The sequence below is a fragment of the Passer montanus genome, unplaced genomic scaffold (genome assembly GCF_014805655.1).
Source record: "Passer montanus isolate IOZ18808 unplaced genomic scaffold, ASM1480565v1 scaffold7, whole genome shotgun sequence".
NCBI classification, from domain to species: Eukaryota; Metazoa; Chordata; class Aves; order Passeriformes; family Passeridae; genus Passer; species Passer montanus.
This window is the reverse complement of record NW_024372147.1, coordinates 12094129-12119377: the sequence shown is the minus strand read 5'-3', so window position 1 is coordinate 12119377 and position 25249 is coordinate 12094129. Positions and strand designations below refer to the sequence as shown.

Genomic DNA, 25249 nt, shown 5'->3' with positions numbered 1-25249 from the left:
TCTGTAGAGTACTATTCATGTATTTAAACTCATCTACCATTTTAATAAGAATCACTGCCTTCTACAAAAGGCATGCTGATTTCTCTTGTCTGTTAGTCCTTTGAGGTTTTCAGTTGCACAGACTCAGTGATCCAGCGTATATTGGTAAAATCTGTATCTCAATCTCTTATCAAAAGCCAGACAGCACGCTTTCTGGTACAAACTCCTTCAATAAATATTAAAGAAAGTAAATTTTAATAACACATGCAAAAAAGAGGAATTAAGAATTTTAGGTCACTAGAAATTCTGATCAACACTGCATAGGCAGATATGAGAATTCTATCCTGTAATTATTTGCTGGTAAGAACTTGCCCTCAGGGCAAAACAGTCACATGTTTAATGGAGATGAACTACTCATGCTAAGGTATTACCACTATCTGTATTTTGTTTTGGCGTGGAGAAGTGCTAACACAGGTACTGAATTCACTAATTATAAAAACATCAATAACATGTTTTTATACACAGGAAAGATTAAGATTACAGTCCCCAGGTATCAACCTTAGGATGTTTCATGCAGTTACTGAAGAGCATAAAAAGTTCATTTGACAGGCCTCAGCAAGTAACTGACACTGTTTCATATCAATACAAGAGAAAGCTTTTAATGTCACATACCGATTTCTTTTTAATGTCCTCCAGATCTTTGAGTTCATTCTCAATCTTTGTGATTAACTCCCTGAGTTCATCAAGATTAGTGCAAATAAGCTAAAAAACAAATGAACACAAACACTTGGTGATGTGGGACTTGGAAAATGTACAGTGATATTACATAAAATTTAAAAGCACATTATTACTTAGTGCCACCATTTGATTTGTATTTCCTTATAGTATCTTCAAGCATAAAAAAAAACCCAAACAAAAATCATGACTTGCTGAGAAAAGGAAAATCTAAGTAGAAAATACTCTTATTCTTCAGACATAAACCATATCTGTAAGCTTCCATTTCAAAATTTAGGTATTTTCTTAAAACTTCTGTGAATGACAACTACCAAATTTCTCTCAAGTACAGTGATGACTTAGAACAGCTTTAGTACCAAACAATTCCCTGGCAAAATAAGTATACTAACTTTGTATACTTATTTTATTTGTAACATAACATATATGTAATTTTATTTGTAACATAACATATATGTAATATGTTATGTTGATAACATATTACACTTGGTACAACTTTTCCTGACCATAGCTTTATATGCTTACACTGAGTATTCCATCCCTGCATATGTTCAAGAGGTATGTGGTTTAGCAGTTTCAGGGTGACAGGGTGGACGGTCAGACTGGATGATATTGAAGGCCTCTTCCAACCTTGATTATTCTGGAAACTTAGTCATCTACCATATCTACCTACTTAATGTATGTTTTGAGAAAATATTATATTCTTCTAATTCCTGTCTTTAGAAATCAGCTTTTTATAATTTTTCCTTTCAGAAAATGGATGCTATTTTCTTGAAAAAATTGTCAAACAAAGGTGATCTGTATATTTTCTCTTACCATCACCTAGGGCAAGTTAAGACTTAAAGAACTAGTAATTATTAAGATGTTAGGTTTTTTTGGATTATGTTGTAATAAGACTTGCTTCTTCTGAACACCCTTAGGTGGACATGTTTTCCTTTCACTGAAAACATGTAGCAATAATTTAAGAAAATTAAATTAAAAAACCCATACAAAACACACCCTCATGAAAATGTTTTAATCAAACAACTGCTAAGTATTTTTACCAAATCAGTAGTTTATAGCAACATAGTTTTACTTCAAATTCAGGTGCAGTTTTTGATTTTCAGGAAATTCATATTCGAAGAAGCACTTTTGCTAGTCTCTATTAAAACACTGAACACTTTTAGCAAAGCAAATTTCAGAAACCTCAAGTGCACATGTGCCATTATTTTCATTACATTGTGTACATTTGCAGCATTGAGGAAACTGAGTGACTCAAATCAAAGTTTACCTTTTTCACATCTATTAAGTTTAGAACAACAAATTAATAAGGAAATTGGCAGTGTCTTGCCACAGTCTGTGTATGCAAAATTTACTTGTGAAAGATATCTTTCTTAACGCAGAAAACAAAATGACTATGGGTAACAGTATGGGTAATTAGGTTCAAAATGCATATCCTGTACTTAAAGTAGTCCAAAATACCAAAAATATAAACTGAAGCCAAATATTGGCTCTGTCTGGCCTGTGAAGAAATCCATGACACTATATTATTAAGCAAAAAAGTACATCACAAAGTCCTTGACAAAAGTCAATAAAGGCATGGATAAAGGTTTTCCCTACACAACCATAATCCATTTTTTTACTATATACCTGACAATTCAGTTATGAAAGTCCATTGTTACTTTTTATTTTCTTCTACTAGACCAATACAAACTACATAATTGTGAAAAACAATGCAAATAAATCAAGTTTAATTGCCTTGGGGCTGGGGCTGAGAGGCAAGAGTAATCAAATCTCTAAGTGATAATTTTGATCATATGAGATGTACATTTGAGGGTCATAACTGTGTGTCAATTACCTACTGATAACATAAGGAAAGTAACAGCAGCTGAGCTTGGAGGATTCATAGTCAAATTAGTTTAGCATTTTAAATACTCCAATACTGAACTGAAAAAAGCACTATAAAAAGGGTTCAAGAAAAAACTTTGATTTTTTAATTCACAGTATGATTTGAGATGACAAAATAAAGACGCACACTGACTGGGAAAAAGCTAATTCTGAAACTTCTCTCGTGTTCAGCTTTTCCTATCTTAGAGAATGAAGCTAGTGTTTTGAAGGAAGAACAAAAAGAACAGTGATGAAAATAACAAAGTGTAGTGTACTTTATTCATTTTGGTATGGACTCTAGATGCTATTTCTCCCAATGAGATTCTTATTTCTATTTCAGTGTTCTTTGCTTATGGCTGGTAATTGGTGGAACTTAGAGATTCAGTTTTCTACAAACAACACTGACTTCTAATTGTTATGCATGTTTTCATGGATAAGTTAACATGAAGGCAAAAAAAAAGATATTAATGTTACAATCTAATAATTTTGTCACATTTTGATAGCTTACTGGTAGTTTCACACGTGGTTCTTGAAGAACATGCCTTCTAATCACCTATCATGAAGAAAATAATATGAAGTGAAAAAATGTTTCCATTTTGAATTATCAGACAGAATGAAAGATTAGCTCCTGTTCTCCAGAACACAGCATAGTGGCTTAAAGATTCAGCCTGTAAATGTTCACATTAATTTAGTCTCATTAGTTGTGTACATGTTACCTGCAAAAAAATCACCATCACATCTGGCATAGTACTTACTACATAGGGACTTATTTATCATAGGCAATAAGCATCCCGTTTTTCATTTGTATACCAATTATGTTTCAATTGAAGTGGAAGCTTCAGATATTCAGTAAAATTTCAAATTCAGTGTTCAACTTTCATGTTATAATGCAACCTCAGATCTCAGTAATCTCTCAAAGACCCTCATTGACTCCTAGGACTTCAAGGAAGAAAGACAAAAAAAATCTGCCCTGAATTTTTAAGGGAAGACAGGGGCTCAAGCTCCATTCCAACTTGGGACTCTCCTGTAATCAACACATAAATGAACTCTCTAGCACTATAGAACCCAGTGTATTTCCCAGACCACTGATGCTCTTTCCTTGCCCCCTTAACTACAGACAAAATTTTTGCAGAATTTTAACGCACTTCAACAGGGTCTCACACTTTGTTTCAAGTTATTTGTGTAATATAATTATAATGTTAATTATAATTGTATTTCCTATGAAGCTGCTCTTTTATCACTGACATCTACATGTGGAAAACATCGAAATAGCCCCTCTTGAGATCTGCATTTAATATAGACCATAGATGATAAAACCAAAATTGTAAAGACACACTGAAAAAGAGCATGCATATTCCTTTTCTCCTTAATTATCATACATGTAGGTCTATACAGCTGTGTGTGAATGTACATGAAGTGAAAGGAGAAAAGACTAAGTGGAACACTAAATGTACTCTTTAACTGGGAAAAAACCCCAAAACACATTAGTGTCTCTTCTGTACAGCACTATAACTACCATTAATTTATTTAAAATGTTAATGAGCAACAGTAACAAGAAGCTCAGAATAAGCAAGAGACAACTAAATAATGATCTATGAAGCTGTAAACTCACTTCTCCAATAATGCTCAAAATATTAAAACCAGGACTTGGTTTTTGTGCATCTTTATTTGGTAAAAAGAATTTAATTTGCATCTGCTTTTGATTTGAGTTTGTTTTGTTGTTTGCAGGGCTTTGGGGATTTTGTTCAAAGCAGGCTTGAGCTATATATTATAAAAATGGTATTCTAAATATTAGATTAAGTAGCACTATTACCTTCTGAATTTTCACTAATAATTGATTTGATTTGTGTCACTGCACATATTAAAAGACTTATTAATACTCATTTACTCAGTTTTAAAGCCAAGTCATGATTTTCAGAAGATCCATACTTAAGTACAGAACCTAATCTTATAAACTAAAGTGCCTGCTGGTTGGGTTTGTGGTTTTTTTTACATTTGTAGGCTACAGGCACATGAAGCATATTATACTTCTTAATTTATTAACTTGCACTCCAAAAGACCTGATATATAGACATGAATAGCAATATTCTTGTGGTTATGCCCTCCATTATATCTCATAGGGCCTGCAAGTTCTAAGCCGTTTTCTAAATATTTAAAAAATATACTTGTACCTTCAACTACTTACATAATTTCATAAAATTTGGCCATTTGTGTATGTGGGGAAGAGTATATTAAAGCATAAATTACTAGACTCTCAGAAGTCTTAGTATTATTCCAAATATAAAATGTTTAATATCTGCAAATTCTTCTTACAGTCATACCGCTTGAATGAGTCAAGTTGTTAAAAAGCTCCCTCATAAGAATAAACTGCTGAATACTAATCAGTTTGAACCTGACCTAAAACAGATATGAGTCCTAGCTTTGACCAAAAGAGTCAAAAGTATTTTGCCACATTTTAATATAAGGTTTTACAGAAGTATACATTTAGATAGATATACATACGTTTTATCTACTAAAGCTAAAAGATTGGGTTAAGTTTTAATAGACTGCTTAAATGCAGCTATTTAATTATGCAAGACATTTTTTTCTAAACTAGCTGTATATATCCATGGCATGCACACAAAGTGCTTCGAAAAAAACAAATTAGACACGTACCTGTTTTCTGGAGCTATTAGAAAACATTTTAGTTATCACCATTACAATATAAATAAAGTCAGTGTGCACTTAAATATCAGTCATCTCTCAACATTAACTGTTACTACCCAATTTTAACACAAGAAATTCTACTAGCTCCATCTGAAACACATGATCATGATGGGATCAACTGATTCAGGGTGAGGGTATTACAATACAGCCATGATTCAATGCAAGCCTACTGGCCAAACTCGCACAGACTGCTTTCTGAAGGAAAAAAAAAAAGACAGCCAAAGGAGAACTTTAATCCAAGCAGCCTTGCATACATAGAGAGCAACTTAGAATTGAAGTATTGTAACACTTCTACTACAGTACCACAAAACCATATTAGCATAATTAATACTCTTGTTACTTTCTGCAGCCTAAGAGGTCCTAGAGGCCTAGAAATCACATGCTGATAAGGAACAACAGTTGCAAGCAGGGTAAGCACAGTTGCCTGTAAAGTTTTTGGAAGTCCTTCAGTGAACTAAGCCAGATTTCAATTCAAGAACCACATTGTCACACCTCATACAAAATCAAGTAATTTTAACCCAAACAGTTATATCTACCATAAAAATATCTTTAACAAGTCCTAGTTTTTACAGGTTTTATAATGTAACAGATATATCTGGAATCATAAACAATACTGAAAATAGTGTTTCAGCTGCACTTCATAAAAATGGTAAAATATTTTCTACCATGAGAAGGTGAAATGTACTTCCAAAAATATCAGTTTAAGCCTTAAAAACTAGAAGCTTCAGTATTTCCAAGGTCTCTACCAGAAACTAAAGGATTTATTTCACAGATATTCAGATTTCAAGTGTCTAAAACAAAGAATAAAATAATTTACCTGAAATTCTGGTATGGTAGACTTTCTGACACCTTTCCTCTTCTTTGTGATTGCTTTTTTAGATAATGATTTTTTTCCTTGTAAGATTAAAAGAGAAAAGCTTCATAATGCTGTTCATTGTACTTTATTAATAAAACTAAATTACATACAGATGTGTAAGTTAAACTGCAGCTAACAGATGGTTTTCAATAAGTCACATAAACATGATGAATCAGAACTAGACAGCAGAAGCAAGCACTGAACAAGTACCTGTGCAATCTTTTGTGTGGAGTGGAAGGAAAAAAAAAAAAAAGAAAAAGCCCACTACAGTTTCAATAATACAGAACCTAAAAATCTAAGTCATAAAAGTAACATTGACGCCACTCTTCTGAAAGAAGTGAAATCCAGAACTTAAGACACAAACATAAGAAACAGAGCCTCTTACCTGCAAGATTTGTTTCTCTAACACTCTAAAGAACCACACATTAGGATCTGGGATATCTGTATGTAATAGTAAAAAAATACCCGGAAACCACAAGTAGTATCTAGAAATCCCTGACTGAACTTATTGAATTTATCAAGGAAATTAGATTGATTTGTTTTCTTTGCCTGTGGCAATACCTAACGTTTTTAGAAGGCAAACAACTTCCTGTAATGCACTTCACATGCAGCTGTGCTATATGCAAACAGATATAACAAAAAATCTAAATCTCTGTGAAGGTAAGGAAGTGCTCTACTGCCTACAGTATAAGAGTTCACAAATCATACACATTTCTCAAATCAAGTAGTTATGCCACCAAGCAAGACAGCAAAGTTTCTTATATGGTTATTTCTACATCCATATGGTAAATTCAAACAAAATCACCTTTAACTTTTTCACTCAGGCCAAAACCATCATTCTATTATTAACACTTGTTCACAATCAGGAGTTCCAAACAATAACTTAAAACCTTAAACAAAAAGAGAGCTTGAAGAAAATAATAATTTAATGTGGAATTTGTTGTCAACTAGCATGATTGCAGGTACTAGGTAATAACACAAGCACAGGCAGTTTCAATATTTAAATTAATGAAAATATCGCACTTAACCTTCTTCCTAACAGATGCTTTAAGTGTGTGCAAATGCGTATGTACGTGTACATACAAATATTCATAGATGCCCATGCATCTATTTTTCCAGTTTATTACACTATGAGTTTCCTGAACATCTTACCTGACTCTGAAACAAACACATTTACGGGACAAGGCACAGGGCTTGAAGAATCTAGATCTGAAACTCCACATAAAATCAAACTATATTAAAATCAATAAAGTAACCTAGAAACTACCCATACCAAACATATTAAAAAATTTAAAGAGCCCTCAAATACCAAAAATAAATACTTACATATTTCACATTAGAGAATAAGTGATAAAACAGAGAAGCTTATTTACTAGAACAATAACCCAAACAGTCTGACAATGGGCAAAAATGTCAGCATTTTTATTATATGCTTTATGAACATAGCTGCATGCTACTACTGAAAACAATGCTATTCATTGAAAGAACTGAAGTAGACACTTAGAAGCTTTCTTGACAAAATGACTCAAAAAGAAGTCTGGTCATATGGTGGCTCCTTTTAAAAAATGTTATCTGGAAATAAAATGAAAAAAGGCAGATAGATTGTCTTGCTTCTTTATAAAAAAGGAAAATTTTAATATGTTTAAAATAGAATTTTCATTTTACTTGAATACTTTCAACATATTTTTCAACAAGTATTTACTTGACTATTTTCAGCATCCAATGCTATATGACGTATGATGCAGTGTAATTCAAGAAGTAACAGTTAAACAGAAGTATTCTCTTTTCCCTAATATATCATCATGAAAGGAGGAAAATTTTTAGAAAGAGTTATAAATAATTAGAAACCCAAATAAAATAAACATTTCTTTCTTCACATCAGCATCTGAAAAGCATGAAGTAGGAAAGATACAGTTACAGACATATCAAGAATTAAAAGAAACCTTCTAGAAGCACAAGAAAATGAGCCTTACTCATTAAATTAAAAATAGAGTCTGACATATCATAAAGCATAGTTGTTGGAATATATGTACCAAAAGATCTACAGAATTGCTGGTAACTGCTGTGAGCTAAGCACACATCTGTATAGAGCAACATTACAGTCTTTGTCCCATTTTTTTGACACCAGACATCCTATGGTGTAGGCATTTTTTGATATCATGTATTAAAAATGAAAAAAAACCCCTACAGATACTTCTGCGATGGGAGGGAATTAATATATACAGCAAACTACTTACAGCAAATTAATCTTCTATCTCGGTAACACCCTTTTAAAATACAAAATTAATATTAGAAAGAAGTTGTAGAGATAGTACTGATAATTGCTCCCTTTTAGAAAAGCTTCTATCTGGTTTTCCAAAAATCCTTTCTCAGCTTTAAACAACCGTAACAGAAACCAAATCTTTCACAATTGGCAGTTATCTGTAATTCATAAGTATTACATAGGTGAAATATATTTTTAGTAAGTACATAAAAACCCAGGTTTGTGACCCAGAGGTGTGATGGTTCTGCGTATATCCCCCTCAGCACCCAGACTTGCAACTGTGTAATAAACTCAAGTATCTTTCCTAAATAATTGGTTAGAAAGACCCAGCTAACGGTGTCTTTTGATAACAAAATCACTGGTGAGAGGCAACTTCTCAAATCACTGAGGTCTGCTAGAGATCTTTTGTCCATAATCCTGGATGAAGAAATTATCTTAAAGGCTTATATTAATTCCTGAGCAGATGAAGTAATGTTTCTGACAGCAGTTAGATCGCAGTGCGTATTGAAACATGGTGCACTGTGTCTTTCCGAGCATACTCAATGTACAAATAAACTTAATTACTGACTAAAAGCAACCAAAAAGAAAAACATTAGAACCTTGGCATAACTTTATTAAACCTTAGTTTGATATTTATAAATTAAGGATCTCATATACATAATCTGCTTAGTTCACCTACTCAATTCAACACAGCCTACTTCCTGTCCACATTTAAAGATATTCCAGTGTAACTTTACATTCACTAACAATTTACTGTGCCCTAATCAATAATTATGTCTCCACACAGTCTTTTCCAAAAGGCTCCATATCTCAGTTTGGTTTTAGTTTAGAGTGGAAGAGACTATGAGGCACCTCACCACAACAGGAGTTCATAGGAAGTCAACACTTTATTAACCAAGAAACCCTTAGCCAGCACTGTGAAAATTCTTAAGAAATTAAACTTAAGTTCAGTAGGTCTAGGGGAAATCTGACTGCCACAGGTTTTCCTTTCAAGCCAAAACAAATTCTACAGACACTGTCAGTGAAAAGCAATTAACAAAGTAATGTAAGTAGGACCTGAACACTAATTATGAGCATCCAAAAACCACACGAGGGAGATTAGATGCAACTAAAACATAAGTCATCTCAAGTTGTTTCTGCCATCTAAGGGTGAAGAAGGAGAAACAAAGAGATAATTCAGATCTCTTCTAGTACTATTTTTGGCATAAAAATGAGACTAATAAAACATGGAGTCCCACAAATGTTCTTGACAGTTGTGAATTACTTCAGCAAGAACAATACAACCTATTTATAACTTCTTCTACATTGGGATCAACATGATTTGAAAACAGAAACATTTTACAAATCTAGTAAAACTTTTTATTATGAACTCTGGTATATGAGTTCTTGTGGCTTCTCCTTGAAGTACAAAAGCAATGTCAATCCATGCTTCAAATTATAATGTGACAACACAGTGCAATTTTGAATTAAAACTTATTTTAATAATTTTTTTTTAAAGACTGCAACTTTTTTCTTGGATATGGTGCAAAGGCTTGTTATCCCAGATGAGGCAATAGATGTTTTTAATATCAAACACTAACTCAGTAGTATTTGTCATGGTAGAATACAGTTAAGTTAGCCCTGTCCAACTGCAAGAATTTCTGTTTTTTTCACTAAATTCTAGCAGCAACTGCAGTGTTATCAAATTAAGTAACAGGCCCTGTTATCTTTCCATTAACAAATTTGCAAGACACACTTTATATCTTTCAAAGTTTTGGCAACTACTGTACATATCCTGTTTCCTTTTAACCTTCTACTCTCCTATCTTGCCCCCAACAGCTCTTCTTTTACAAAATATAACATGATACAATCTGGAAAATGAAGCATTATTATAGAGTTTTGAAGTTTCTATATTGACACAGCACAAACTTTTATATAGTCAGATTAGCTAAATTGGTCTGAACAAGTGCATTAATATTGCTGATTTACAGAACAATGTCCGAAACCCTATAAAACCTGAGTGGTACAGGTTTCTGAAGACAGTGGCACTGAAGCTTAATGCGTGGAGTACATTGTTACTTGCTGGAATATCTCACTTAATGTTTTCAACATGATCAACTGGCTGTTCCTTTATCTACAGGCTAGACCACACAACAAAGCTTTTACAACACTGAAAAGCCTCCAGAAGACTTCTGATTATTAAACTTCCAAGGACAGTAAACCAAGTACTACAAAATTGCTGCCAGACTGTTGAATTAATTTTCTCACATTCAAGCAATGCTTGACTTTATACACAAAATGTAATGGTACTCTAAAGAAATAAAATATGCAGTAAAATGGACTTCAGCAGAATTTTCCAGACCATGAGTATATGGTACAGAATTTATATCCAAGGTTCTTCTAAAATCATGTGCTGAATTGGTGTTTTCTAGACCAACTGGAATAAAAAGAGATTCAATTTGCAATTACTACAACCACTACATCAGGCACATCACAGTTATTTCAAGCAGCCTCTGGTCCCTTCTATTTTCCCAACCCTACAAATGTTCTGAATTTCATCCAATCCCTGTTTCAAACATGCAGTTGTAGGATTCTCACGGTCTTGCGCTGTGCCTTGCACTGAAACTTACCTAACTCCGGTAAGAAAATAGCATTAAAAAATTAATGCATAACATGCAGTTTTTTACAGAACTGCTCTGACTCTGTCTTTCCATTACATTCAGTAATACTCTGTAAATAATTCTGACACAGAACACTGCCCAGTAATAACCATCACCTTGTTTCAAAGACATAGATTCAGTAAAGTGGTCACACCTTTTCATAAATGGTAAGAAAACTTTGTCACTATGGTAAAGGTCATAATATAGCTATATTCTCCAGTAAGTTCCTCTCACAATACTTCTGTGAAGTATTTTCAGATGGAAAAACTGAAATGACCAGTCTATATTCACTATGAGTACCACTGCCACAGCAAGTGAGGAATATGTAAATCATCTCAATAGAAACACAAACTGTGACTCACAGTTCCACTTAGCTGCCTAAGAGAACCAATAGCAGGAAAAAAATAATTTTGTTGAAAAGTAATGAAAAATACTCACTTTTACATTCCTGATGTTCTCTTCTACTTACTGTACTTTTAAATAACATTGTAAAGAGTTTTTATGACTAGGATCAGGTTTAAATCAGCTGTCTTTGGGGACTCAGAAAAAGCTTTACTAAATCACTTTTTCTGCTCTACATTGTAAGGGAATCTTTAAACAAAAGATTTAATTTCAGACAATCTTTAAGAAATACTACTTAGCCTTAAACATTGGGAAACATTACAAAACAACAATATATTTGCACAAATTGAATCCAATCCTATCCATTTCAGCCTAGCAGCTACAGGACCAATGGAGATTTAACAACCATAGGAAGAAAAGTGCTTTCTTGCAATGCCGTAAAGTTATTGCAAAATTTTCTCCAGCAAGGTCAAATCAAGAAGTAGTCAGAATAAGATGGGAAATGCATCAACAAATCAGAAGATAAAGGACAACACTTCTCCAAACTAGAGTCCTTGTTTGCCATTTGGGTTGTTATTCAGTTTGCTTGGTTTTAAGACTGAAAACAGTGACACATGTGGAGAGCTAAGTCACAAAAGTAAATGTAAAATACATTAGTTTTCCTGAATACTACATATATGAACTTCAACTGCAACTCTTGAAACTTCTGTTTAGATGTGGGCAATAAAATATTTTGGAGGGAGGAATTTGCGATTTAAATAGTAAGACAGTTCTTTGGCTGTTATGTGCAAATATTTAGGATCTAAACATTACTTGTTCTCTTAGCTTTAAATTTTGACTTCTAGCTACATGCACTGTCATCAGACCTTGACTAGTTTCTTAACCTTTAGAAGACATTTTTTTGTCACTCAGATTCTTGATTTTGGCTTTCTGCTTTTCAGATGAAATCCAATATTTATCTGTCAGTCTACACTGTTCTGAAAAGCAGCCTGTCACTTCAAAAAATATAATGTTGGAAAGAATCTGCTAAAATCTAGCAGAGATGGCTTAGCTCAGGACTCAAACAGATTAAGCTTTTACGCTGCTTCACATGACATCAAAAATACTACAGCTACCTGAACAATTTGAACTTACTTAAGGTCTTTGTAGCTGTACTCTGCAAATACCTTTGAAATTTTCCAGTGAGTTAACTGAAATCTGGTTTGTGTATCACTTACCTGAAACACTTAACCAGATGTTGCCCAATTCTGTAATAAAAATGTCATCAGCATAAATTCTGATGCATCTTGATTATTGGACCCAGGCCCACAATCAAAGCAGTACTGTTTGGTGACCTAACACTGCACAGTTTCACTATGAATGATTTTAGATTCATCATCTCATGTAATTACTCTGTATTTCTTCATAATTTGGATAAAGTAATATAAAACAGAAAATAGAGAAACATTTTCACAATTGCTATAATATAAGATACCATAAAATGCCTTCAAGTGACACTCTCTGATGCTAACCAGTCAGTTAAATTTATTGTCCTGAATATTTTTTGCAACAAATTAACTCTTGTAATTATGTTCTCTAAAGATACATTCTGCAAATGAATAACAGTGTAATCAAACAATGTTTTATATGCTTGTGTTATCAGGCAGGTAACTTTGACTCTAAAGTTAATATCCAAATTGTCTAAGGCAATAAGGCTGTCCTTTATCACAAAATAAAATGTAACTTATCAACTAAGAAAACAACTTTAAAAAAACATCTCTATCCTCCTAATTTTTACTACAAGTAAAAATGTCAACTTACCGGACTTGTGCTTCTTATGTTTTGCTTTCTTTTTAATTAAAAACAATTTGTTCTGGATCTCAGACTTATAAGATTTGAATGGGTGAAGATGAATCTCACGCTTTCTTTGCAAGTCATCAAATTTTCTCTGTAGATTTTCATTTAGAATATCCTTCAACTTTTTTTTTTTCTTTTTCTTCTTTTTTGCCAGCATCTTATTTAATTTCTTATTATTTTGCAGTAAGGTCTCTAGCACCATTTCTTCAGCAGACTCATGGTAATTTCTGCCTTGGTTTTCATTATAAGTGCCATTGACATGCATTTGGCAAGCTTTCAGTGTGTTCACCTTGAATGGACTCAGCTCAGATCTTACTCTGGCCATTTCAGTGCAACCTTGTCCATTCTCCACATCTGTTATTTCTTCTGAACTTGGGTGACCACCCATATCCACAATCTCTTCTGAAGTAATCAAATTCCTTAAGTTCTCTTTATAACAACCAGGTTTTTTGATGTCACAAACTCTTGAGCCTTTTATTTCACAGTCAACCTTCAGCTCCTCTGTAGCGACTCTAAAGCTGCCTAAACGTGTTCTTTTTTCTGGACAAATAACAATATCCCTACTTTTCTCTCCTTCTGTCTTGGAATGACACAGCAGTTCTCTCCCAGCAGAACTGACCTCCCCATTGTTTTTGCTTCCATATTCATGTTTTACTCTTTCCGATTTAATACGTGGTACTTTTTTAACTTTGATGGGAAGAGATGGGAATTCAGGAGCCCGAAAAGGTTTTTGTTTGTAAATTCGAACATCTGCACCACAGAACTGTGGAAAATGAACATATGCATTTTCCAAGCAGTCATAACCAAGAATTACTTCTCTGCATTCATGGATAGGCTGACCTAGCACTGCATCCTGAACATCCTTTTGTGTTTCATATACGAAGTCACAGAGACCTTTTAGCAGCCATACTTTTTGATAGAATGGCAGCTCATGAAATGGTTTATCCTCCAAGGGATTAACTTCTCCGAGAACTTTGAAAAACTGGGGACACAATCCAAGTTTTTCTGCAGCACCATTAGGATTGTCAGTCTGCCCCACAACAGTATACCAGTGTTGCACTTTCTTTCTGAGTGCTGCTTCCCAAGTCCTGTAGGAAAATGTAGGCCTGCGATGTAATGTAGGTCTGCGATGAGGAGGACTTAACAAAGAAGTCATTATTTTAGATAAAAAAACATTACACTGAGGCATCAGAAGACAACGTTCCAATTCATAGAATACTATTTCAGGTAAATTTAAAATCTGTTGGGCCAAGCACAGAAAATGACCAATAGCTGGAATCTCCCACATTGTCTCCATCCTTGTAGGTGCTGCTTGAGCTAAAAGTGATTTTTCCCATTCTTCTATTTCTTTCTGACTAGCTTCTTCTGCTTCTTTTCTTTCTTGATCTCTCTGCCTATTAAAAGAAATTTCATGAAAATTCAAATAGTAGGTGAACAAAAAGAAATGACAGAGGAAAAAAACCCAGAACTACAGTACATCAAACATACTTATCTCCAAGTTAACAAGAGCACAGTAAAACTGAAGTTTTACTTCAGTTTGTCTTACTTTACAGTGTAGAATGCATCAGCCAAAATGGGAAATTATTGTAATTTTTTTCTATCACCACTAGTTTTAAAAAGGGAAAAAGATAAGAAAAAAGCCTGGCATATATCAATAATTCGAGCTGTTTAGACTTTCAGGCATTTTAAAAATATATATATATTTCCTTCCTCAATATCTTTTAAACAGAATTAAATATTTCCAACAAACTATCCACACAAAAATCTCTGAAACAAATTCCAGGTAAATCTTGTTTTGAAACGGTTGCCCTGTGGCTCATGTCACCTCCCTTTTACCTCCCTTCCTCAGCACACAAGTATACCTGCCTAATTACTAAGTGCTTCATTTACACGCACAAGAGCCATTTTACCTCCCACCCCAAGTTGTGTTACTAGTCAGTTTGCAGTGGTGGTCAAAAAGAAACAAGTATAAGGACACACAAAGAATGTGATGGGAAATAATACCAAAAATAAAATGTTATGCTATTAATTGGTTTGCCCTCACCTGAGAAAATTTATTCAGTTCTGGTCCCCCTATTTAAAAAACAGGATAGAACAGAAATAACATGCATTCGGAGAAAGAAGTTATCAATAACCAGAAGCCTGTAAAAACTTCTGAGTAATCTGGGAATCCACACAAAACACTAGCAAGAGGAAACATGACAGCAGTATGCAAACCTCATATGACAGACTGGGAACTTCTATTTGATTTTATTTGTAAATTCATAATGAAATTTAAGGGCAACACTTTTTGGAAAAAGAAATGCTTTCATTTCATATCATCAATTACATGTAGTTTACCATCTACGACACAAGATATTTCAATCTATATCCAAAGCAGAAAACTGGACATCTGCACGAATCATACAAATATCAAAAGCTACCAACAGAAGTAAATTTTCTTTAACGCTGCTGCACTAGTAAACTAACATTTTTGCGTGAAGACACAACCAGATTCCAAAAGACAGGATTAGGATACAGCTGTACTTACAGAAAATTTTTTTAGAAGTCATCCTAAGCTTCTTTTATCTTCTTCTCTGAAGGTCTATCATTGGTGAAAACTATCACCTGCCTCTAACACAAATGTGACCTGCTACATATACACATCCTTATTTCCAAATTGCAAACCTCCAATTTTATTTCTTCATAAACAAGTTCCAAGTAAATGCCATGTATCTATTCAAAGCATCAATGCCTTCCAAATTCAGCAAAAGAGTAATAATAAATTAAAATATTTCTTTTGACAACATGAAGCTGATAGTTGCTTCTAGCTTGAAGCGCATATATTTCAACCATTAACTATTTACTAGCTATCTCAACAATTAAAAAAGGCAACAAATGTAGTTTTGTTCACATTTTAGTATCGGCACAGGAGAAACAGGCCATGTGTATGAAAAGTAACAAAATACAGTAAGACTTGACTGAATACTTTATATTCTATAATAAAATTAAATATTCTGTGACTTGTTACTATATATTTGTACAAAAATGTTTAATACCACATACATGCATTCTTGTTATTTATATATCTAGTAAATGCAGAAGTACAGACTTACGTAAAACATAAAAGGTAAAAGCAAATAGGTCAGTAAATTCTTAAAATCTGTCTCCCAGTACAGCATTAACTTAAGAATATAAAGACAAAATCCCACTTTTCAGCACAAACTTCTGTTAGCCATTCTTGGTGAACAAACCACTAAATTCAACAATACTACTTGCACATGTGAAGTGGGCATTATTTTTATTCTAATTTATGTTCTATTTAAATGTGCTAATATTGCATTGTTATAATAAATAAAAATAAATTAAATAAATAAAAATAACTAATGCCACAGTGACACAAAGGAAGAAATTATATTATGCAAAAGTGGTCTCAAATATAAATTTCATAGCACTCTTGGATCCCACTCCCTCATTCCTCCTAAACGTAAAACATGCTTCCTAATAACCTCTCGCCTCCAAAAGGTGTGAACTCTATTAATATGGTATGGCAACAAGACTAAACAGTGAGTACATGGTGAGAGGGAACACAGGTAGAAACAACAACATTTCAGTATCATTTAATAAGAAAAAGCAGTAGGCAATCAAAAAATATTGTCTTCACAAGCAGTTTCAACTTCTTACCAAGTAGTAAGTTAAATCAAGGTAGAATTATCAAAATAAATATAATACCCTGGATTCACAGATAGATAGATACCTCTGCTTAGATAAAATTACAATTACTGTATAATTTTTAAGAATGTTTTGAAAGGTTGTTCAAAAAGAAAACTGTGAGTTGTTTCACGTGTAAAAAGTTTGCCTTGTTTTTAAGGTGTTGTTTTATATGTTTTATATGAATGACAATATATGTTGTCATTCTATTATCAGCAGATATTCAAGAAAAAAAATCTAAATAATAGCATAGTTTTACATCTTCATTATGGAGGTCTTCCTGCTTTTGAAGAGTACAGCTTTTTCCTGGGGTAATTTTGAGAGGATAAAGGGAAGTAAAGAGGGCATAGGACACAGGGCAAGGGAGCAAGGGTGAAGGAAGAGAGAAACTGGAGAGAGGGAGGGAAGAGAGACATTTGATACTTTAGTGGTACAGATACCCTTATATTGAGAAATTCTCTGGACATACACATTTGGCTTTCATAATGACAGCAACTGTAAAAAAACTTGTTTCATACTTTTAGTTACATTTACAGAAATATGTTTGCATACATGTACTGGACTTACAGTACTTAGAGTAATTACAGAACTATCCTAAGGTGAAGCTTATTTTCTAGACTAAGAATGGCCATATTTCTAGAACACATCTGCAGCAGTTGTTTTGCAGCTCTTGAGTGGCATCTGATTTCTAAAACTGTGTAAACATGATTCCTAAGTAGAGCTAACACCTGAAACAATGTCCCTGCTCATAACTCCCTACTCTTATAATTTCCCTCCTTATTTAAGGCAGCCAACACATATCACCAGCAAATTTCTTCTTGCTTGCAACAGGAGATTTCTTGGTGAGGAGACAAAGCCCAGATTTTATTTTGTTTTCCCTATTACCACCTCTAACCTACTTAGGTGTTGATTCACAGGTAAAAGGTCAGACACTGGAACTCTTAATGACAAGACACAGGGAACTGCTTTAATTAACAACAACTTGTTTTTACAAACTTGCTCTTAAAAATAAAATAGAAAGTTACATACAGATTAACAATATTATATATTATTCTAAAATAAGCCAAGATTTAGTAGTCAGAAGATACTAAATTTGGAGATGTCCATAAAACCTTATCTCAAATATCTTTAATCATATTATTACATACCCCATATTTTACCACTGGATCCAGATAATTCCATGCTAACACCCTCATAAAAAGCAAAGTTGACTATATAAGCATACCTTATTCCACAATTTCCTTAACTAAATTACTAACTTGCAGCCAGAATTCAATTCTTTGTTTTAATGAACATGTCTGAAACCTATCCCAGGATCATGTTTTCAGAGATGAAAGATAGAGAACTACCTACATAATTTTCAACAAAGCAAACCCATACAGACACTTAATTTCCACCAAAATCAACCAGTCAATTATCTGCCATTCACTGGTGGTTTTAAAAATTTCGGTAGGAATCTTCCTTTATATTTCAGTTTCTAACTAACTAGTCATAATTTCCAATTATAAAATAATGCTACAACTATTGATTGTTCACTAATGTTTAAATTAGTTGATTTGTTAATTACCTAGCATGTAACCAAGCACCTGAATAAACTCATAGAAATGTAATTCATAATTTGAAGAAGATAGTCAATATTCTGAAAATTACAACATTTGAATAAAAGGAATGCTTACAAACAAGAATGACAACAAAAGTAAATCAGATCTTGTCATATAGGTACTTTGGTGGAAAGTGCTTTTGCTGCTGTACAAGAACTGTTAGTTGCAAAATAGTGAATTCAGCTTTGCAACAATATCTTGTCACTTTTTACACGTTGAATCTACCATTATGAATGTGTCACTTGGGAAAAGTTATAAAACATTGCATAAAGAAAAGTTAATCTGATTGCGCAAGACAGGGATAAATTAAAGAGAAAGAGAACTCTCAACAAAGGATAAAAGTGTCTAAAAGATTTGGAGGAGGATTTCCCAGTAGTTAACTACAGAAGAGAAGATAAAAATCCCACTTCAGAATATTCTTCCAAAATATGCAGCTGAAAAAATGCTTGCAAAAACAATGTCAAGGATTTTGTGGGAAAGAAATAATCAAAAAGTATTTTAAGGATTTAATCAACAAATTTAATTTGTATTTTATTTTTATTTCTATACAATATACATCATGATATATATTTTTATGTTTAAGTATTTTAAATTTATTTTTAGTTTAATTTTCATCATAAAATGTCTGTGTCTTATGAAAGTATCTAAATATATAAAGAAAAAAATTATATATAGACTTGGACTTCAACAGGCAATTTCTTTAGATATGATGCTAAGTTTAATAGAAAGGCCCTTGCATTTGCAGTCTCACTTTTCTGGGACTGAAAGTATGTAACTCTTAGACATTCTAAACTAAGATTATTTATGGCTACAAGCATAAATCACAGCTACAAGCACTTTGAGTTGCCTACTAGGTGGTCAGAAACTGAGCCCTTTTTCCATGTTCCTGATAACTCATTTGAAAGATGGGTGAAGAGCAGATGCTGCCTATCCAAATACAACTGATTCGCCAGCACTGTGCGCTCCAACTGAAATACCCAAGGCTGCAGTCTTTCATACTGTTTAGAAAGTATCTCTTCTGTGCCAACCTCAGTGTATTAGATTTCTAAAGAAAACAAAAAAAATGTGGCAGAATGACCATTTTCTCTTCTTAATAATATAATACATACTTTAGCAATAAGCCAAAAGCTTAGAATTTGCAATACATTTTCAAATAAAAATAGTGTTGAAAGTACGTGCATCTATTTGCACACCAATTTGAAAATTTGTATATACTGTAAAATGTGATCTTCACTGGAAATGTGCAACTAACTCTACAGGCCTTCCAACTGCCAAGACCTTTTCATGAAAATACTCAGAAAAGGTACTTCTGGAACATTTTTGGCGAGCTGACAAACAATTGGTACAGAGAAGTACAAATTACTTTAAAAACATGGTGCAATTAAGAAATAAAACTGAGAGAAGAAATCTGAAGCAAAATTACTTAGAGAGGTTAATAGAGTCAAAGAAATATTAAACCAGCTATCTACTGACAGATTTTTTTTTTGCTTAATAGGTGGCACAGTTCAAAATTTTAGGGTGTAAAGAGGCAAGCTAGTTGTGGTCATTTTCTGTTATTGTGGAACAAACATTCAGTAGAATCAACCATCTTTTGTCCAGTATCTGGACTTTTGAGTATATTCAGATACATTGACTTAAAGTTAATGGTGCATCTATTTGCACACCAATTTGAAAATTTGTATATACTGTAAAATGTGATCTTCACTGGAAATGTGCAACTAACTCTACAGGCCTTCCAACTGCCAAGACCTTTTCATGAAAATACTCAGAAAAGGTACTTCTGGAACATTTTTGGCGAGCTGACAAACAATTGGTACAGAGAAGTACAAATTACTTTAAAAACATGGTGCAATTAAGAAATAAAACTGAGAGAAGAAATCTGAAGCAAAATTACTTAGAGAGGTTAATAGAGTCAAAGAAATATTAAACCAGCTATCTACTGACAGATTTTTTTTTTGCTTAATAGGTGGCACAGTTCAAAATTTTAGGGTGTAAAGAGGCAAGCTAGTTGTGGTCATTTTCTGTTATTGTGGAACAAACATTCAGTGGAATCAACCATCTTTTGTCCAGTATCTGGGACTTTTGAATATATTCAGATACACTGACTTAAAGTTAATTACTACAGTTTTGCAGCAATGTACTTAAAACAGGTGTATAAAAGCATAATTTTTATTTTGTTTGGTAAACTGTTCTACTCTAGCAATGAATTAAAATCCAATCAAAATATCCTTTTTCATAACATTGCTATCAAGTTCTAGAACACAGATTTGAGCAAAAAACAAGAAAATTTTACCAAAGAAACAATAACCCTAGTGATTTTTTTTTTCCTTTGGCAAAGTGTGATTAGAAGATCAGTGGATTGGAAGAAAGAAGAAAATTCTACAGAAAAAGGTCCTGTCTAACATAACAAGTAAATTTTACCAAAGAAACAATAACCCTAGTGATTTTTTATTTTTTTTCCTTCGGCAAAGTGTGATTAGAAGATTAGTGGATTGGAAGAAAGAAGAAAGTTCTACAGAAAAAGGTACTGTCTAACACTTAAGTCAGCCATATCTGCTGAAAATTAAGATGACCTGCAAAACTAAAAGCATGCTGGTCACATATGGGTAAAAGTCTACAAAGCTCTAAACTTTGTAAAAAGCTAGAAACATTTTGCTTCCTGAAGCAAAGACTGTCTTACGATTGTGAGCCATGTTTAGACACAGTCACTCAAATTACTGATAAAGTAAACAAACTTCAAAGCTTCATTTTCCTAAAGTAAAACATCAGTGAGAGAAGCAGTGACAAGATCATGGAATTAGACTGTAGTTAAGCATTCTGTTAGTTTTTAATCTAATTATTGCATGAAGAACTGTCCAAGGATACGTATCATAAACCATAATGCACTAGCAGGAAATTACTGTGCATACTTTTAGTTAATATTACAAGTTTTGCTACACTAAAATAAGAGCAGCTGTAATTTAATTAAAAATTTAAATTACCTCAGCAATTTTTCAAGGAAGTGGTAACAACTTTTTGCTTTGTGAATGCACTGTACTGAAGTCATGAACTTGAGACCACAAGAGCGCCACATTTACTTACCTAAAAAAGCTATAAGGAGCTAGCCTCTTTACAAAGCTAGAAAGACAACTATTTAAAACCAAAACTAAATAGTTTTTCTTATTACCTCTTTTCTTCTTTTGCTCTCAGTTGCTCCTCTTGTCTTAGAACTTGAACCATCACAGACTCAAACATGCCTGTTGACAAACCTACTAAACTGCGAGGCGTGGAACGACGTCTTGTAGAAATGCATGCTGCTGTTTTTTCCTCCTCCTGCCCATAGCATCCTCTAGATGTTACTGCTAATGATGTTTTCTCTCTTAAATGCCTAGAAGAAAAAAGCAAGCCAATTCACAACTACAAATTTCTGTACCAGTGGCACCTCAATGCCTAGCCTACCAACCATGGATCAAGCATGCTTACTCAGAAAAAAACAGTTATTTTTTCACCAGCCATTTTTTCTATTTTGAAAATTCCTTTATAAAATTCTAAACTTAAACCCAACACACTAATATGACCTATGTTTTCACACCAGCTAAAAACTGTATATTTACAACAAATTGCCAAATATTATTTGGAGATGGAATTCTTTTAGTCCATAAGTATTTGGAAAGAAAAAACTTCCACAAAACCTAAGACAAGAAAGTATCCTTTTTAGCAGATATGTAAAAATAGGGGGCTGGGTGATGGGGTCTGTTAGTGGGGCAGTTGGGGATCTATTAGTTGGTTTAGCCTGGGAAAGCATATGTTAAATACCAGTTTCATCCTATTTTAAACTACAAAAACTGAAAGACAAAACACTACAAACTTATCTGCAAAGTTACATTTCTTCTTACATTGTTTCAAAAGACTCCATTAAAACTTGAATGACTTTTTCACAACCTGTGAAAACATTAGAGGGACAGCGGAGAAAAATCCAACCTCCATTCAAAAGGAACCTCCATTCTAAGGTAATATTCTGTGGCTTGTAGCATTCAGGAATTGTACAACCAATATGGATTGAATCACTTGAAGGGGATCATTGACCTAAACACTACTCTGTAATAATGTAAGAATGATTGTTCCAAGAAGTAGTTCTTCAATTTCATTTTACAAATAAAATTATGTTAAACATTTCAAACAAATTTGTCTAATTAAAAATTGTAAAAGAACTTTGAGACTTCTAGGTTCCATAATCTTTTATACTTACAGGTCCTAGAAATTTTTATTAAGCTAGTGCACAGAGACATAATGAAAAAATCTTTACAAATCTCTGAAGAGTTAATACAAGACAAATTCACTATATACTGGGGCAGGATTATCTTTAGACAGTTCAGTATTTCCTAATACTTATCTGAAAAAGACTGTCCATTAAATGGAAGAATGACAAAAGCAATTAAATTTATTTTTAGTAAATATCTATATTGCTATTTGAGAACACAAAATCTGCGTAGTTGCATTTAGTTATCTGCCAGCAGTTAATCTATTAAGTAAGCCAGGAATTTATTTTTTTTTTTAAATCAGGTTTTACTTTAGCATACTAGGAACATTCATGGCCCACTATGTTCAGCTCCTTCCTTTCTACTACCAAACTATCCCAAAACTGCCATTACACAGAAACAGTTTCAATTATACTCTGGCTACAGCAGCACTGAATACATTCACTCTGCTTTCAGGTGACTTCCGCACCACTTTCCTGAAGTGTTCTTCCTACACGAGCAACGTTCTTACCAGCTGGCAGTTCACGATGTGTGTCACTAGCAAACATATACGGCTTTACATACAACATCGTTCCTTCTTTACCTTCATCCTTCACGAAAAACACCTCTTCATTTTCACATGCAGAATACTATGTCATTCAGAAACTGTAAGAAGCCACCACGGTTTTCTGATAATGACTAAACTATGACAAGTTCATGAGAAAGCATACACTTCAGTTGTGATTTAAACTGGCCTTTCTACTATACAGCTCGAGAGCTTTCTATGTTTCAGCTGCTTTGGCTGATAAGAAAGCAGTCCCTGCCCAAGACTTGCATTTCAACTTACCATGATTTCCATTTTGCCATTTAAGACTATCGTATGGCAAGCATTGTGTCTCATTATATGATTATGATTACTGTTTCAAAGCAGGTCATTTCGGCTTAGTATTTTATTCCTACATATTTTAAGGGCGGTAAAAATTTCACAGATTATAAAAATAACAATTTCAAATAGCCAAATATTCATACAGAGTTTAGCCCAGTTTCACGACAGAATAAAATAAAGAAAAAGCATTTGACATCTTGTGTAAACAAGTGTCTCTCCATGTTCACAAAAGGCTTCTTTCAGAGGGAAAATCTTAGTCAGGAAATGCTGTGCTCTATTTGGCATTTTGAGGTTTGGAATTCCAAAGCATTTTGAATTAAGATTTGAATAGTTCCCAGTAGGAAACGTTAATCTTACTGAAATTACTGGAAGTTCCAGTGTTCCTTCTGTTGTCGGTTTTGTTCGACGCTTCTTTTCTTTTAACGGAATTTCAAGAAGCACACCCTCCTGTTCTACTTTATGTAAAGAACACGCGGCACGGCCCCTACAGTTTTCTACACCTACCGGGACAGCAGCGCCAACTTCTGTTCCAGCATCATCTCCAGCTTCTGGGCCTGTTTGGAGAGCCAGTGATCCACACCGTGCAGCCGATAGCAAGTCTCCAGCATGAGCCGGAAGTCACACACGAAATCTGCTATCCCTGTGTACTGCCCACTGGAAAATTTCTCTTCCATTTTCAATAGCCATATTCCAGCGGGCAACTGCTGCAAGGACTGGCTGCTCTTACGGCCCAAGAGGGAGCCAGAGCCTTCTTCCCCGAAAAATGCCTGATCCGCGAGGGGCTCCAGGAACGGCGCCGTCAGAGGCCGGTACTTCTCCAGCAGGAACTCGCGCAGGATGCGGTACCCCTGCTGCAGCTCGGGATTCAGGCTCTGCTGCCAGGCAGCCTTCCCTCCCTCATCATCTGCCTCCTTCTCAGCTTCCTCCATCCCACTCCGAAGGGCCGAGGGCCGATCCGCCGGCACGTCCCCGCCGGGCTCCATGTCTCCGGCCCCAGGCTCGTTCTCCGGCACCTGCCGGGGAGCTCGGCGCTGCGCCTCGCCCGGCCGCCGCATCCGCACCGGGCTCACCTGCGCACACAGACACCGCTCAGCGCCCCGCCGGCCCGGGGGGCGGGACGCGGCCGCCGGGGGCGCCTCCGCGCCGCTGGCGCCGCCCCGCGGGGCTGCGCTGCCTGTGCTGCGGCTGAGGGGAGCGTGCCGCCCGACGGGTCTGTCGTCTCTCGTCAGAAGTGTGCCACCACAAGTGTTCAGCCGCCGAAGCGAGGCAGCAGCTCACAGAAGCACTCAGTTCTGCACTCGGTTCTGCACGATTTGCCTTAGGAGTTGGTGCCTTGTGAGGGGAGGCTGCTACTGACGGCGCTGTCCTGGCCTGGGGTGCGCTTGTAGTCCTCTCACGTTTGCCCTCACGTTTCCTCCAGTCCTTCTCACCCCGTAAGAGATCCTAAGGGACACCAGGAAGCCAGGGAACTCCACAGTTGTAATGGTCTCCACAGCACTGCAAAGCACTTGGAGACACACCTCTGTGTATGACTTTGGTTTTATCCTCTTCACGTTCCTAAAGATATGAAAAGCTGAGGGCGCCCTGCTGAGGGAGAGAGAGGGGAAGAGAATGAATGTAAGGGAGCAGGGGAAAA

At 34.7% G+C, this 25249-nt stretch overlaps 1 protein-coding gene across 5 annotated transcripts in view; it reads right to left on the bottom strand.

Moving 5' to 3' along the window:
* KIAA2026 (KIAA2026 ortholog) overlaps positions 1-25249 on the bottom strand; it is a 48112-nt gene extending 22863 nt beyond the window's left edge. The window contains exons 1-6 of one of the 5 annotated variants that reach the window (XM_039729906.1): positions 24118-25249; positions 21677-21877; positions 13184-14613; positions 7292-7354; positions 6101-6177; positions 652-741 (exon numbers count right to left, since the gene is read on the bottom strand). In XM_039729906.1, coding sequence (XP_039585840.1) covers positions 652-741; positions 6101-6177; positions 7292-7354; positions 13184-14613; positions 21677-21877; positions 24118-24668 — 2412 coding nt within the window. In that variant the 5' untranslated portion in view covers positions 24669-25249. Of the gene's footprint in view, positions 1-651; positions 742-3085; positions 3131-6100; positions 6178-7291; positions 7355-13183; positions 14614-21676; positions 21878-24117 lie in introns of all 5 variants that reach the window. The other 4 variants (XM_039729907.1, XM_039729908.1, XM_039729909.1 and 1 more) reach the window with 4 other exon arrangements.